This window comes from Danio rerio, chromosome 5, assembly GCF_052040795.2.
Source record: "Danio rerio strain M-AB ecotype USA chromosome 5, GRCz13ab, whole genome shotgun sequence".
In the NCBI taxonomy this organism is placed as follows: Eukaryota; Metazoa; Chordata; class Actinopteri; order Cypriniformes; family Danionidae; genus Danio; species Danio rerio.
Window position 1 is genome coordinate 14,265,359 of NC_141025.1, and position 15,784 is coordinate 14,281,142.

General features: G+C 34.8%; 1 protein-coding gene across 5 annotated transcripts in view; it reads left to right on the plus strand.

Moving 5' to 3' along the window:
- The window catches only part of sec14l8 (SEC14-like lipid binding 8), a 40,169-nt gene that overhangs the window by 3,759 nt on the left and 20,626 nt on the right, over nucleotides 1-15,784 (plus strand). For all 5 annotated transcript variants that reach the window (XR_015490316.1, XM_087252116.1, XM_087252117.1 and 2 more), the window contains exons 3-7: nucleotides 9,577-9,620; nucleotides 12,713-12,775; nucleotides 14,553-14,741; nucleotides 15,000-15,095; nucleotides 15,178-15,238. Coding sequence is in view for 4 of the 5 variants with exons in the window: in XM_087252116.1 (XP_087108242.1) it covers nucleotides 9,577-9,620; nucleotides 12,713-12,775; nucleotides 14,553-14,741; nucleotides 15,000-15,095; nucleotides 15,178-15,238 (453 nt within the window). In the remaining variant the exon portion in view is untranslated. The remainder of the gene's footprint in view (nucleotides 1-9,576; nucleotides 9,621-12,712; nucleotides 12,776-14,552; nucleotides 14,742-14,999; nucleotides 15,096-15,177; nucleotides 15,239-15,784) is intronic.

The window sequence follows — 15,784 nt, forward strand, 5'->3', positions numbered from 1 at the left end:
TAGTAATATGCATTGCTAATAAATTAATTTAGATGATTTTCTCAGTATTAACATTTATTCAGAATCCAGATTGTATCTTAGTCAAATGTTGTTTTATCATAACAAAGCATACATCAATGGAAAGCTTATTTGTTCAGATATTTTCCAAGATGTCCTGTCTGCAGTCTGTAGCACGATGATTGAGTGCAATACTTAGTGGACATTGTAAGGCCCATGGTACTGTGGGGGTTAGGGTTGGGGTAGTGGTGGAATGTAATGGGTAATTTAATAATTAATATAAATAATTCTTGTTTCTAGCAACAACGAATCGTGCATGCATGTCTACTACGTATTGGCAGGGCCGGATTAAGAACACATTGGGCGATGGAGCTACTGTATAGCAAATCCAAGGGCCCCCCTTTAAATTTTTTTAGCTCACAAAAGTATATATATGTATATATGTTGTTATTATTGTTATTATTATAATAAATTTACTAATTAATATTATTATCTAATTTCCACCATTCATTCATTCATTTTCTTGTCGGCTTAGTCTGCGGTCGCCACAGCGGAATGAACCGCCAACTTATCCAGCAAGTTTTTACGCAGCGGATGCCCTTTCAGCCGCAACCCATCTCTGGGAAACATCCACACACACATTCACACACACACTCATACACTACGCAAAATTTAGCCTACCCAATTGACCTGTACTGCAACTCTTTGGACTGTGGGGGAAACCGGAGCACCCGGAGGAAACCCACACGAAGGCAGGGAGAACATGCAAACTCCACACAGAAACGCCAACTGATCCGAGGTTCGAACCAGCGACATTCTTGCTGTGAGGCGACAGCACTACCTACTGCACCACTGCCTCCCCTAATTTCCACCATTTGATCTATATTTGATTATTATAGTTTTTTCAGTTTTATTAAAATAGGCCTGCAGGTATACAAAAAGTTATGACATAATATGAACTTTAAAGTTCAAACACGCAGCACAAATCAGCAAAAAAACAAAAAAAAAACACACTTGCAATACTTGATAAATTAGTGCTTTATATTAAATACTTTTAATAGTGGTTTACCTTTAAAACGTTGATTTAGAACAGGGTTTTCCAAAGTCTAAGACAGTGGGCCTCCCTTTTGACACAACTTATCCATTGGCGCCCCCCTCCTCCCAAACACGCACGCACACACGCATGCGCACACACACACACACACACACACACACACACATATATATATATACAGTATATATAAAGACACAGACAGATGTCAGACTGTTAACTCACTTTTATCATCATTTGCATGAAAGTGCAATTATTTACAGAGTAATAACAAGTATTTTAATATAACATTTTTAAAACTAGGATGATGGTTCAATATGAATAGAACAGATCGAAGAACTGTCCATCCCAGTCAAAACAGTCGAAGTTTAGCGGGTCTCATGCTGTCATTAGCCAAAATATCTTGACAAACCACACATAAAGGTCGTGGTTCATCAGCTGGTCCTGTCCACGTAAATCCTAAGCTCAAATACTGATCATCATATCGTCGTCTTTTGGGTTTAAGCCCTGAACTTGAAGGCTTTGAATCGGGGGGTCTCAGAAACCGATCCATTGTATTAGCAGGCATATACCTGTATTGGCGGGCTTGCCAAACAGAAGCGAATTCACAGCTATGGCCTTCTGGGTAAAAAAGGTTTTCTTATTTTTGACGTATATTTTTTTTAGCTTTGTTTAATTAAAACGTTTAAATATAATAAAACATACATATAATAATTAAACTTAATAATTATATTTTTATTATATAATATTTTTTTCCCGCGCCTCCCCTGACATGCTCTGGCGCCCCCCAGGGGAGACGCGCCTCACACTTTGAAAACCCCTGATTTAAAACTTTAGCTGACCATAAATCCCTAATGATAGGATATCTTAAATGTCCATACTTCTAATATCCAAAATTGCTTATTGTGGTTTTCTAAGTTACAGAAGTATAGCATCCTTCTTTTATTTTATTTATTTATTTGTTTATCAGATATATTGTCTGATGAAAGTTAGCAATACTTCATTGCACCATATTATTACTGTCGTTTTCATAAAAGGGGCAAAGTAAACATTCATAAAGTTTGCTTTCTAACTGGTTCGGTTAGACTTACTGTAAAGTATAACCGAGTGTATTTACTTGCGATAGACACTCTGCAACTATGGATATTTTGATAACTGCTTGTGTGAGCTATTTGATTTATTCGCACACTGTCTTGGTTATATTGTGTGATGGAAGGATTGTGCGGGTGCGTGTTGGTTTGAATCCAGCTGTAACCGCCGCGCGGCCGAGACAGCTCTCCCGTTTCGTGTAGTGCGCGATGTGGCACCAGGCGAAAGTATAAATCCAGCTTTATCAGTCCATTCATTATAATTCCACCAATCCCAGCTTCTGTTACTACAAAAACAAGTGTATCAATGATGAGAACTGTTTGAATTATCTTTTTTTTTCCCACTATGAGCTTGTTTAGCCTACCTTTGACTGTACGGTTCTTGTGGTAGTGCTGAAATAAATGACTGTCCTGGGAAAAATTGAGACATCTGATCACCCTATGGGTGACTAAAACAGGGCTATTCAATATTCTGATTGGGCTACAGCCACTCTGAGCCCCAGTTTAGCACCAGCGTCACTGTTTTTGAACAGCAGTGAACCGAAAGGAATACTTCACATTATCGACAAGAGAAAGCATATTAAATTAAATTTTCAGCCAATCAAATGCCCCCTTTTTCCGCGAGCCCTGGGGCTTCAGCCCCACCTAGCCCTTACGTTAATCCAGGCCTGTGTATTGGACCTGATCCAGTACATCGTCATGCTGCAGGCCTTTAATTAAATCTGCTAAAGCCGTAAATGTGAATGTTCTCTAGACTTTTTGGTTGACCCTCCAGACTGGAGTTTGAACACTTTACTGGCGGCCTTACAGAGGCTGTTCTTGGGTTTGACAAAGGCTGTTTTGTGTACAGGAACGGGCCTGAATGCGGCCAGTCTTCTGCAGAGATTTCTAGTCACCAGACAAAGACCACTGAGAGTACTGATGTAACTGGTTAATTGGCATGTGCATGTCGATTGATAGATGCATGCGTGCATGATGGTAATCTAGGGTTATTACTATAGAGTCGAACACAAAATTATTAGCCGTCCTGTATGGTTTAATTCTGTCTGCTAGTTATTTCAATACGTTTTTAAACATGATAGTTTTAATAACTCATTTCTAATAACACTTGTTTTTGCCATGATGACAGTACATAATATTTTACTAGAAATTTTTCAAGATACTAATATTCAAATTAAAAATAAAGTGCCATTTTAAGGTTTAACTAGGCTAATTAGGCAAGTCATTGGACAACAGTGGTTTTCTCTCTAGTCAATCGAAAATAATAATTAAATAAGGGAGGTAATAATATTGGTTGTTTTTAATTACAAACCATTTTTTATTCCAGCCAAACTAAAAATGTGTTAGGAAACACTGGAAAAAAAATCCTAAACATCAACTGAGAAAAAAGCTAAATGTTTCACAGAAGGGCTAATAATCTTTGTCTTCAAATGTGGTTTAAGATACCTGTATTACAGTCTTCTGTGCTGTCCTGTGAGAGAGTGTTGACACTTGCACATTTCGTTAATAAAGGCAGTGGCAAGTGTTGATAAGATAAAATGTTGATTGTGAAACTAGTCATTGAGGTCTGCGGTGATGTGATATGGGTTTACCACAGTACAAGTCTGCAGAGTCTGCAATCTGCGAGTAATTCTTGTCTTTAAATTATTGCAGACTCTGCTGTTCTACATTTTAGGGTATAAAATAATTTTGTGCAGGGAAAAATGGTTGAGACTTTAGCAAGGATGCATCAAATTGATTTAAAGTGACAGTAAATGCAGGAAAACAGTTTTGTACTTTATTTACCAAAGAAAAGAGTTTTCCTCAAAAATTGAGTGTATTGTTTTAAACATTGATAATAATTATTTATAAGCATTTTTAATAGAGAAGGTAAGTTTGTTTATGTAGTACATAGACAATGGTAATTCAAAGTGCTTTACATAAACAAGAATAAAAGAAACAAGAAAAAAAGCAACAATGAATAAAAATTGTTAAAACAAGTTTTAAGGGAATTAAAAAGAAATGAAAGACATAATAGCATGATCTGTCGGATGTAGCGATGTGCTTATTTGGTAAAGGCACAGCTAAACAGATGTGTTTTCAGTCTTGATTTGAATGTGCCTAATGTTGGAGCACACCTGATCACTTCTGGAAGCTGATTCCAGCAGCGAGGCGAGAGGGAATAGCTAAAGGCAGATTCACCCTGCTTTGACTGAACTCTTGCAATTTCTAGTTTATTTGATCCTAAAGATCTGGGAGCCAGTGTTAAGACCTGAGGGCAGGTGTGATGTGCTCTGATTTCCTGGTTCTGGTCAGAATCCTGGCAGCAGCGTTACGGATGAGCTGCTGCTGTCTTGACTGTCTTTTTGGAAAGGCCAATGAGGAGGCTGTTACAGTAATCCACCCTGCTGCTGATAAAAGCATGAACAAGTTTCTCTTATGCTGTGTTCACACCAGACGCGGAAGAAGCGTCAAGCGCAAGTGATTAACATGTTAAGTCAATGCAAAGGCGCGAATAGACATCCTGTAGTGTGATACTTGCTTATGAGGCGGCGCGAATGACGTGATTTGCGCGAATGAATCGGCGCGAGTTAACACACTTAACACCCGTATCGCACGTTTCACACGAATCGCTCGAGTTCTAAAATCTGAACTTCAGCGGACATTCGCGGCGCGTTAACCAATCAGGAGCTTGCTCTTGTGGGGCGTGATTATGACATAGTGACTGTTGTTGGTGTCCCGGGGGAAAATCCTCCTGCTCACACCAACATCAGTTCATCAAACTGGGCTCGGCTCAGTCAGAAGCACCGCTGAAAGCCTCCATCGTCCAGGTACAGTTTCTGAAAGAGTTGCTGAGCTCACAGAGCTGGTTGCACCTCAAAAAGATCTAGTGGACTCAGACACTGCTCCAAACGAATCGACAATGTTTATCAGCCTTCATAAAGCACATTAACACAGTTATTCTCTTAATAAAATCCATGTTAGCCAATTAGCAACGAAGCTAGAGTCACTGGGCAGACAAGCCCTGTCCATCACACAATTCTGCATCTGTTAAATGAAGCGGATTTGACGCGCAAATGAATCGAGTAAATTCAAAATGTTCACGCGTCTATTAACGTGCAAATATCGCAATTTATTTGCGCGTTCCACATCTGGTGTAAGCACAGCATAAGCCCTCACTGGAAACAAAGAATCTAATTCTTGCAATATAATAGTAAAAATACATAAAATCAGTGTATATAATATAAAGACTATGCAATAATAATGGAAATTTAATTGCAAAACTTAATGCCATTGCAGAAGCAAAAAACACTTTGTTTTAAATATATTAAAATTGAAACCAGTTCTTTTATATTGTAATAGTATTGCAGAATATTTGTTTTTTTATTATACTTTATTTTAACCAAGTAATTAGAGCATTGGCGAGCATAAAAAGCTTCTTTCGGGAATATTAAAATATCAAACAACTCCAAACTTTTAAGTGCGAGTGTAAGTAACTTTGTAGAGGTCGAATAAATGATCATAATATCATTATTGTTACTCCGAAGTGTGTAGGTGCATAAATTGTTCTATACTATTTATGCTGTAAACATGCGTGATATCAGTAAAGCTTTCCGAGTGATTAGACTTATTGTTAGTGGACAATAAAACTGGCACACACACACACACACACACACACACACACACACACACACACACACACAAAATCTCTTGGGCTTACATTAAAGCCATATAAAGAGGACAGTTATCAGATAGATATCAAAAGACTGTTAGCAAACACCTAGCAACTGCATTAACTACAATACAAAAATCACCAACACACCCTGGCAAACAAACACATCAGCAAAACAGCGTGATTTATGCACAGGTAGATTCTCTTTACATCACTGAAATATATTATGAATAAAAATATCTAATTTGATCAAGCTTATATAATTTCTAATTTGCATTAAAAACAGACAGGGAAACATTTTGGATGAAAGTAAGAGTGGATAGATAGATGGATATATGTACAGTTGATGGATAGATGGATGGACAGTTGGATAAAAGGATAGACAGATAGACGATTGATTGGATGGACAGTTGGATGAAAGGATAGATTGATGGATGGATGGATGGTTGTAGAGTTGGACGTCAAGATTCATGGATGTATGTATGAAATGATAGATGAAGGATGGATGGATGGATGGGTGAACAGTTGGAGAAAAGGATAGATGGCATGGATGAATGGACAGTTGGATGAAAGGATAGGTGGATGGATGATTGGACAGTTAGAGAAAAAATAGATGGATGGATGGATGGACATTTGGATCAACAGATAGATGGATGGATGGACAATTAGATGACATGATGGATCGATGGAGGGTTGCAGAGTTAAATGAAAGGATGGATTGATGGATGGATGGACAGTTAGATGAAAAGATGAATGCATGGATGGACATTTGGATAAACAGAGATGGATGGATGGATGGATGGATGGATGGATGGATGGATGGATAGATGGATAGTTGAATGAACGGATGGATGGACAGTTGGATGAAAGGATGGATGGATGAATAGATGGCCAGTTGAATGAAGGAATATATGTATGGGTGGATTTAAGGATAGATTGGATGAATGGTTGGAGAGTTGGATGTAAAGATACATAGATGGATGTATGAAATGATTGATGAAAGATAAATGGATGGATGGGTGAACAGTCAGATGAAAAGATTAAACTTATATAATTTCTAATTTGCATTAAAAACAGACAGGGAAACATTTTGGATGAAAGTAAGAGTGGATAGATAGATGGATATATGTACAGTTGATGGATAGATGGATGGACAGTTAGATAAAAGGATAGACAGATAGACGATTGATTGGATGGACAGTTGGATGAAAGGATAGATGGATGGATGAATCGATGGCCAGTTGAATGACGGGATATATGTATGGGTGGATGAAAGGATAGATTGATGGATGGATGGATGGTTGTAGAGTTGGACGTCAAGATTCATAGATGTATGGATGAAATGATAGATGAAGGATGGATGGATGGATGGGTGAACAGTTGGAGAAAAGGATAGATGGCATGGATGAATGGACAGTTGGATGAAAGGATAGGTGGATGGATGATTGGACAGTTAGAGAAAGGAATAGATGGATGGATGGATGGATGGATAAATGGATGGATGGATGGATGGATGGACATTTGGATCAACAGATAGATGGATGGATGGACAGTTAGATGACATGATGGATCGATGGAGGGTTGCAGAGTTAAATGAAAGGATGGATTGATGGATGGATGGACAGTTAGATGAAAAGATGAATGCATGGATGGACATTTGGATAAACAGAGATGGATGGGTGGATGGATGGATGGATGAATGGATAGATGAATAGTTGAATGAACGAATGGATGGATAGTTGGATGAAAGGATGGATGGATGAATAGATGGCCAGTTGAATGAAGGAATATATGTATGGGTGGATTAAAGGATAGATTGGATGAATGGTTGGAGAGTTGGATGTAAAGATACATAGATGGATGTATGAAATGATTGATGAAAGATAAATGGATGGATGGGTGAACAGTCAGATGAAAAGATTAATGCATGGATGGACATTTGGATAAACAGAGATGGATGGATGAATGGATAGATGGATGGTTGAATGAATGAATGGATGGATGGACAGTTGGATGAAAGGATGGATGGATTGACAAGCTTTTTTCAGGATAGATAGATACTGGAGATTGATGGATGAGCAATTGGATGAAAGGTTAGATAGTTAGATAGAGGTTAGATAGAATAGATAGAAGGATACAGATTAGTAGAAGGATAGAAATGTATGAAAGGATAGATAGATAGATAGATAGATAGATAGATAGATAGATAGATAGATAAATAGATAGATAGATAGATAGATAGATAGATAGATAGATAGATAGATAGATAGATAGATAGATAGATAGATAGATAGATAGATAGATAGATAGATAGATAGATAAAAAGTCTTGATAAAGCAACTGACAGATCTGTTCCACAAAACACTGAGAGCTTTTGATCAGCTTTGTCACATAATCTTCTTTATGAGCATTAAATACTTACGTATGACTTCATGTCTGACTAATTCTGGGTCAGTTGTGTCTTCGGGCCAGTCAGGTACAGGCAGGTGTGAGTACAGTCGCTGACAGTGACACTAATCCAGCACTGTGGAAATGAAATTGGGTTGGGCTGAATTTGTAATAATTATTTGTGTGTGTGTGTGTGTGTGTGTGTGTGTGTGTGTGTGTGTGTGTGTGTGTGTGTGTGTGTGTGTGTGTGATAGGCTTTCAGATCTGTTTATAATCTACATGGGAATATATTGAAGGTCAGCACACTGTGGTCTGTCTAGTCTACTCATGGACTCGCAGATCCACAAACTTTCCTGTTTCTCAGCTGAACAGTTAATCTGTTACCAAATAGTAACTTTCAGTGGCACAAGGCTTCCAGATTTGTACAGGTTATCTTGAGTTAAAACACATAAAAGCGCCTTGTCTTGAGTCAAGATGTTGATTCAGGTCATGTGCAGGACACACATGCTCTTTATATTGTGAGTGTGAGAGTTTAGTATTGAATTTTGCTTGTATAGTAGCCGTGAGGTTAAACTGTAGGACTGATAACTGCAGATTTGTTGGCTCAAACCCTGCGAGTGACCTGAAGGGATATTTTACCAAAAAAAAAAATATATATATATATTAATAATTTACTCACCATTTACTCACTCTCAAATGGTCCTAAACCTTTAGGAATTTAATCCAAAACACAAAAGAAAATATTCTGAATAATGTTGAAAACCGGTAACCATTCACATCTGTAGTAGGACAAAAGTATACTATGAAAGTCAATGGCTGCTTTTTTTTAACACACAGTTAAAAAGACGTATTAGCCCCGCTGAATTATTCGCCCTCTGTTTATTTTTTTCCCACAATCTAACGGAGGGAAGATTTTTTCAACACATTTCTAAACATAATAGTTTTAATAATTCATTTCTAATAACTGATTTATTTTATCTTTGCCATGATGACAGTAAATAATGTTTGACTAGATATTTTTCAAGACACTTCTATACAGCTTAAAGTGACATTAAAATAGTGTTTAAAAAATTAAAAAAAGCTTTTATTCTAGCCAAAATAAAACAGATAAGACTTTCTTTAGAAGACAAAATATTATCAGACATGCAGTGAAAATTTCTTATCTCTGTTAAACATCATTTGAGAAATATTTAAAATAGAAAAGAAAATTCAAAGGGGGGCTAATAATTCTGACTTCAACTGTACATCAAAATATCTTCTTTCGTGTTCAGTAAAAGAAAGAAACCAAACAGGTTTTGAAGAGGTGGAGTGAGTAAATAATAATAGACTTTCCTGTATATATAAGTTATAGTAAATGATAATTGTTTTACTAATTTGCAACTTTTTACTTTTGTTTCCAGCCAGAAACTTCAATTTACAGAAATCCGAGGCCATGCTGCGCAAGGTATAATGCTTTTTCATTGTTTTTTTTTGTGTTTTTTTTTAAATAGCTACACTACTGTTCAGTGGGTTTGTCAATAAAAAAACAAAGGAGAAAGAAAAAAAAATTATAACTAAGGCTATTTTAATTTAATTTTATTAATTATATTATATTATATTATATTATATTATATTATATTGTTTTGTTATATTAAACAATGATATTTTATTATGTTATAGTTTATTATGTTATATTAAAATATATTAACATTATATTTTAAGTTATTATAATTTATTTTACTATAATTTATTATATTATATTATTTTATATTATATTAGTTTATATTAATTTATATTAAATTATTATATTATAATTTATTATATTATATTATTATATTTTATTTTATTATAATTAATTTTATTATAATTTATTTTATTATATTGAAAAATATATTTAAAATTATATTTATTTTTATAATTTGACTTTTGTTTTATTTTTTGATGGCGAGTCTGAATTTCCAGCAACCACTTGTGATTATCATTAGTCACAAATGTTTGTGCTGCCAAATTAAGAAGTACTTTTATTTTTTATTAATTTTTATTTTTTTACAAACTTTAAGTATTCTAAAGTTCAAAAGAACACATTTGAAGTAGAAATCAGTTGTACATTTCTAATCTTTACTGTCACTTGCTGACAATATTGTTAACATTTATAAAAATAATAAAAAAAGAGAAATCTATCAACCCTGGGCTGTTGAACAGTGCAATATCTTTATAATTACAGTTACCAATACAATGAATTCTAACCTAACATAACGTTGTGTATACAGTCTTCACATTACGCAATGCATCCATACATGCATATTTTATTTGTGCCTTTTTAAGGAAATTGGTTTTGGGCACACAAGTGGAGAAAAATCAAGAATAATGAAACTCTTCTTTTTGAGAAATTTCTGTATTGATGAATTTGGATGTGACAGACCCTCACAATGCCAGGCTTTATGTCAGGGGGTTGGTCACTAAACCTATTTGAATAACAATACTATGAAATATGATCTGACTAATACTAGGCCCTGTGTTTACACCTGCTGATCAAGTTTCAAGGGGAATATTGCTGATTTCATAGTTTTGTACATCACTCATGAGATATTGCTACTGTATATGTGGATAAAAGTCAATAAGCAAATAAATAAATAAACTGGAAGGTTCTTTTCGTTGCACACCTCATGTAACCAGGAGTTGCAGGCTAAAATAATGAACATGTGGTGCAATTGGTTTACAAAACAACAAGCAAAATAAAAGTTTAAACTTCACTGGTAATTTTGCCACATAAACCTAAGATACTGGGGCTACAATATCTCCCCAATTTAAGTAATGTGAGTAATGTGTGGTAATGGTAATGTGTGCCTTCAGTGGATTGCGAGTTGCTTAAGAAAAATGCATCTGTTATATGCATAAATGCAAATGAAGCATCATAATACACTTATATTTGTGCTTGTTGTATCAAATTATTCTTATAAACTTATAACTAGAGTCAATTCTTTTGAGGTTGAAATTCTAAAACATTGGTAATTTCTTTACCAATGAAATTACTTTACCTTTACCTTTTTCACTCCCAGCTTGTGTACATTGCATTGAACTTTAATGTGACCAAACATGAAAGAGTGCTGTCAATTTTATGTTTGCTGGAAGCTAAACATGTCATTTTGTGTTCAAAAACAGGATGGATGGATGGATGGATGGATGGATGGATGGGTGGATGGATGGACATTTGGATCAACAGATAGATGGATGGATGGACAGTTAGATGACATGATGGATGGATGGTTGCAGAGTTAAATGAAAGGATGGATTGATGGATGGATGGATGGATGGACAGTTAGATGAAAAGATGAATGTATGGATGGACATTTGGATAAACAGAGATGGATGGATGGATGGATGGATAGATGGATAGTTGAATGAACGGATGGATGAATGGATGGATGGACAGTTGGATGAAAGGATGGATGGATGGACAGTTGGATGAAAGGACAAAACAGATGTATTAAAGGAATATATTTACTAAAGTAATACTTTATTCTTCAAACATCCTCAGAAACCGAAAGGTAATTTTTGCTCTATGGCTCCTCGGCTATGGAACTCGCTTCCCCTGGACCTAAGGAGCAGTGATAGTCTTTTAAATCTCGTCTTAAGACCCATCTTTTTGAGCAGGCTTTCTTATGACTATCCTTTACCATGTTACTTTATTCTTCGATGTGTACTTCAGCTCCTCTCATGTATTTAAAAGTTAGTTTGGCATTGCTTTTTTATTTTATTAATTGTTATTGTTGTTTTTGTATATCTGTTGATGGTTGTTGTAAGGCGACCTTGGGTGTCCAGAAAGGCGCCATTTATAAACAAAATTAATTATTATGATTATACATTTAAATCATGCGATATTTGGGGGAAAAAATACAAGATTTCAACAAATTTTTCTACAGTTTTTGTTTCTCTTAATTCTATTTTGCTCTTTTTATATTTTTTATTTAACATTTTTCCCTAACATAAATTTGGTTGGACGAATTTTTTACTGTTATCGTAAGTTATTTTGTTAGATAAGCTCCAGATTGACTAATCTAATGTGTATGTACTGTACACATATAATATTGTATAGCTTCCTTTAGAAAATTTTAATTTAAACGAGAGATTTGTGAGGGGTGTATTTGTATATGTTGAGCACTGTCCATCAGTTCTGTGGTTAATTGTGCTTTTCACAACGGTGGAGTCACTTCACTGCATAATCACAGCTTATGAGCGATTACACTGTGATCGCCCTATTCTGCTGCTGTTCAAAGTGCTGTTTGCTTTCCCATTGAAAGTCTGATGCTTATGGGTCTTTTATTACAGAGCGTTGGGCTGCCATGTTGTAGTATCTCTGAACTCTGTCACCATTATCTGTTGAACACTAGGTCAAAGCGCAGCCGTATCCAATACACAGAGACTCGAGGTGGAAAACTGTTCATTCAGAACTGATAACAGCTTTGCTGTGGTGACGGATCTGATTTGATCATGCAAACACAGCTTTAGGCATTTTCATTTGAATGTTTTTAATCTTGTTTTGTTTTTCATGTGCAGCATATAGAGTTTCGGAAACACATGAAAGTTGACACCATCACAACTGAGTGGCAGGTGCCAGAGGTATGACACCCTAGCATCATGATTAATAATGCTGATAATGAATAAATAAATAATGAACCAGTCAAGCAAAGTAATAATTTACACAAACACACACACACACATTTATTTTTGTGAATTGTGGGGACATTACATAGGCTTTCATTGTTTTAAACTGTACAAACTGTATTTTCTATCACCCTTACCCTACTCTACCCCTAAACCCCTAAACTCTACCCCTAGGGCCAAATTATTAGCCCTCCTGTGCAATATTTATTTTTGTTTCAAATATTTTTCATGTGATAATTCACAGATTAAAGAAATTTTAATAGTTTTTAATAGTTATTAAACTATTAGGTTTAGTATTGTGTTGAAATAAATCCCTCCGTTAAACAGAAATTGGGGAAAAAATATATTACTCAAATATCATATAATATCACACCAGATAAGTATATATATTTATAGATGTATATGCGTGCGTGTGTGTGTGTGTGTGTGTGTGTGTGTGTAAACAGTTGAAGTCAGAATTATTAGCGCCCCTGTTTATTTTTTTCCCCAATTTCTGTTCTGTTCTGGGAAGATTGTTTCAGTACATTTCTAAGCATAATAGTTTTAAAAACTTATTTCTAATAACTGATTTATTTTATCTTTTCCATGATGACAGTAAATTTGATATTTTTCAAGACACTTCTATACAGCTTAAAGTGACATTAAAAGGCTTAACTAGGTTAAAAGGTGAACTGGGCAGGTTAGGGTAATTAGTCAAGTTATTGTATGACGATGGTTTGTTCTGTAGATTATCGAAAAAAAAATTTTGCTTAAAGGGGCTAATAATTTTGTCCCAAAAATGGTTTATAAAAAATTAATAACTGCTTGTATTTTAGCTGAAATATAACAAATAAGACTTTCTCCAGAAGAAAAAATATTATTAGACATACTGTGAAAATTTCATTGCTCTGTTAAAAATAATTTGGGAAATATTTAAAAGAGAAAATCAAAATCAAAAGGGGGCTAATAATTCTGACTTCAACTGTATATACATATGTATGTATACATTGAAATGTAAGATTTCTTTTAATTATATATTTTTCTCTCAAGTAAACATTTCCTGCATATAAACATTAATAATTTAGTTTTACACAAAACAAGAATTACTCAAAACTCAAACTGACCTCTAGAAATAAGCAGGTTGTTTTTGGTACTTTACCTTTAAGAGTCATGTATGGGACCCCCTTATGATTGGATCAACAGCTCATGCTCATTATAATGTTTATTTTAAGCATGTACAGTCAAAGTCAAAATCATTAGTCCTCATGTTTTGTTTTTTTTTTTAGAAATATTTTCTAAATGTTTACCAGACCAAGGAATTTTTCCATAGTATTTACAATAACATTTTGTCTTCTGGAGGAAGTCTTACTTGTTTTATTTCAGCTAGAATAAAAGCAGTTTTTAATTTTTAAAAGCCATTTTAAGGTCAATATTAATAGCCTCCTTAAGCAAATTTTTTTTCAATAGTCTACAGAAAAAACTATAGTTACCCTAACCAGCCTAATTAACCTAGTTAAACCTTTAAACTGCACTTTAATCTGAATACTAATGTCAAGAAAAATATCTAGTCAAGTATTATGTACTGTCATTATAGCAACGATAAAATAAATCAGTTATTTGAAATGAGTTATTAAAACTATTATGTTTAGAAAGGTGTTGGTATAAATGTTCCCTCTGTTAAACAGAAATTGGGGAAACTGTGCATTATTATTATTTATTAGTAAACATATTTCATTCTCTGTGTTTTGGTCAGGTCATAGATAAGTATCTATCTGGTGGCATGTGTGGACACGACCGGGAAGGAAGCCCAGTCTGGTATGATGTCATCGGGCCGCTGGACCCAAAGGGTTTGATGCACTCAGCCTCTAAGCAGGACTTAATCAAGTCTAAAGTCAGAGACTGCGAGATTCTGCAGAAAGATTGTGATCGACAGAGCGAACGGGTAAGTGTGCAGCTGTCAAAGTGGCAAGAAAAGACTTACTTTGTATATTTTTTCTAATATGGATCTCAGTGGCTACTGTTTTGGAATTAAACCTTGGATGAATTTTCATTTGTGGATGGTCTATCCTTTTAAGATACACTGAAAAACTGAGGGTAGAATAACTTACAATGGCTATCAGTGATAATTATATCATTGGCTTTGAATGAATACATATTTATTATTTTATGTTTGTCTTTTACCTCTTCCTTTTCCTTTCAGTTGGGTAGGAACATTGAATCCATTACTATGGTCTATGACTGTGAAGGTCTGGGAATGAAGCACTTATATAAGCCTGCTATAGAGACTTATGGAGAGGTGCGTGTGTGGGTTTTTTATTTGTATGATGTGATATTTTGCTTGTTGCATTGGTCTGCATGAGTCTTTTTTTCTTTCATAGGTTCTCACTATGTTTGAAGATAATTATCCAGAGGGACTTAAGCGATTATTTGTCATCAAAGGTCAGTAGTTCTGCATAAAAAAAGAAATTGTTTAAATTTATTAAAATGTTGATGTTAAAGATTTATACATTGACTTGTGTACTGATGTCTGCTATAAAAACACTATAGAAGCTTGTTTCTACCGTGGTATAAAAATAAAAACAATAACAAAACTTTTTTTATCTTACATATCTGACTTTTTCATCACAATTTTGAATTCATGTCTCACAAATGACACTTTTTTGACCATTCAGAAAGTCAGAACTGTAAGATATCACTCAGAATTATGGAGAAAATGGGCGTAACAATGAGGGGACAATAAATATAACATTTTCTTATGATACATTTTTGAAGGGGACACAAATAATAGTCAAATTGTACATATATAAATTATATATGTCCAGAAGTGTTTACTTTATTTAAGACTTAAGGATAGAATAAAAATTGATTATACAAAAAATAGAGTGGGGCCAGTTTGGAGGTTGCCCAGTCCTTATTTAGTTTTTTCCATTTACGACTTTCTTTATTTTGGGAAGACTTGACTATTGCAACTCTCTATATGTGGGT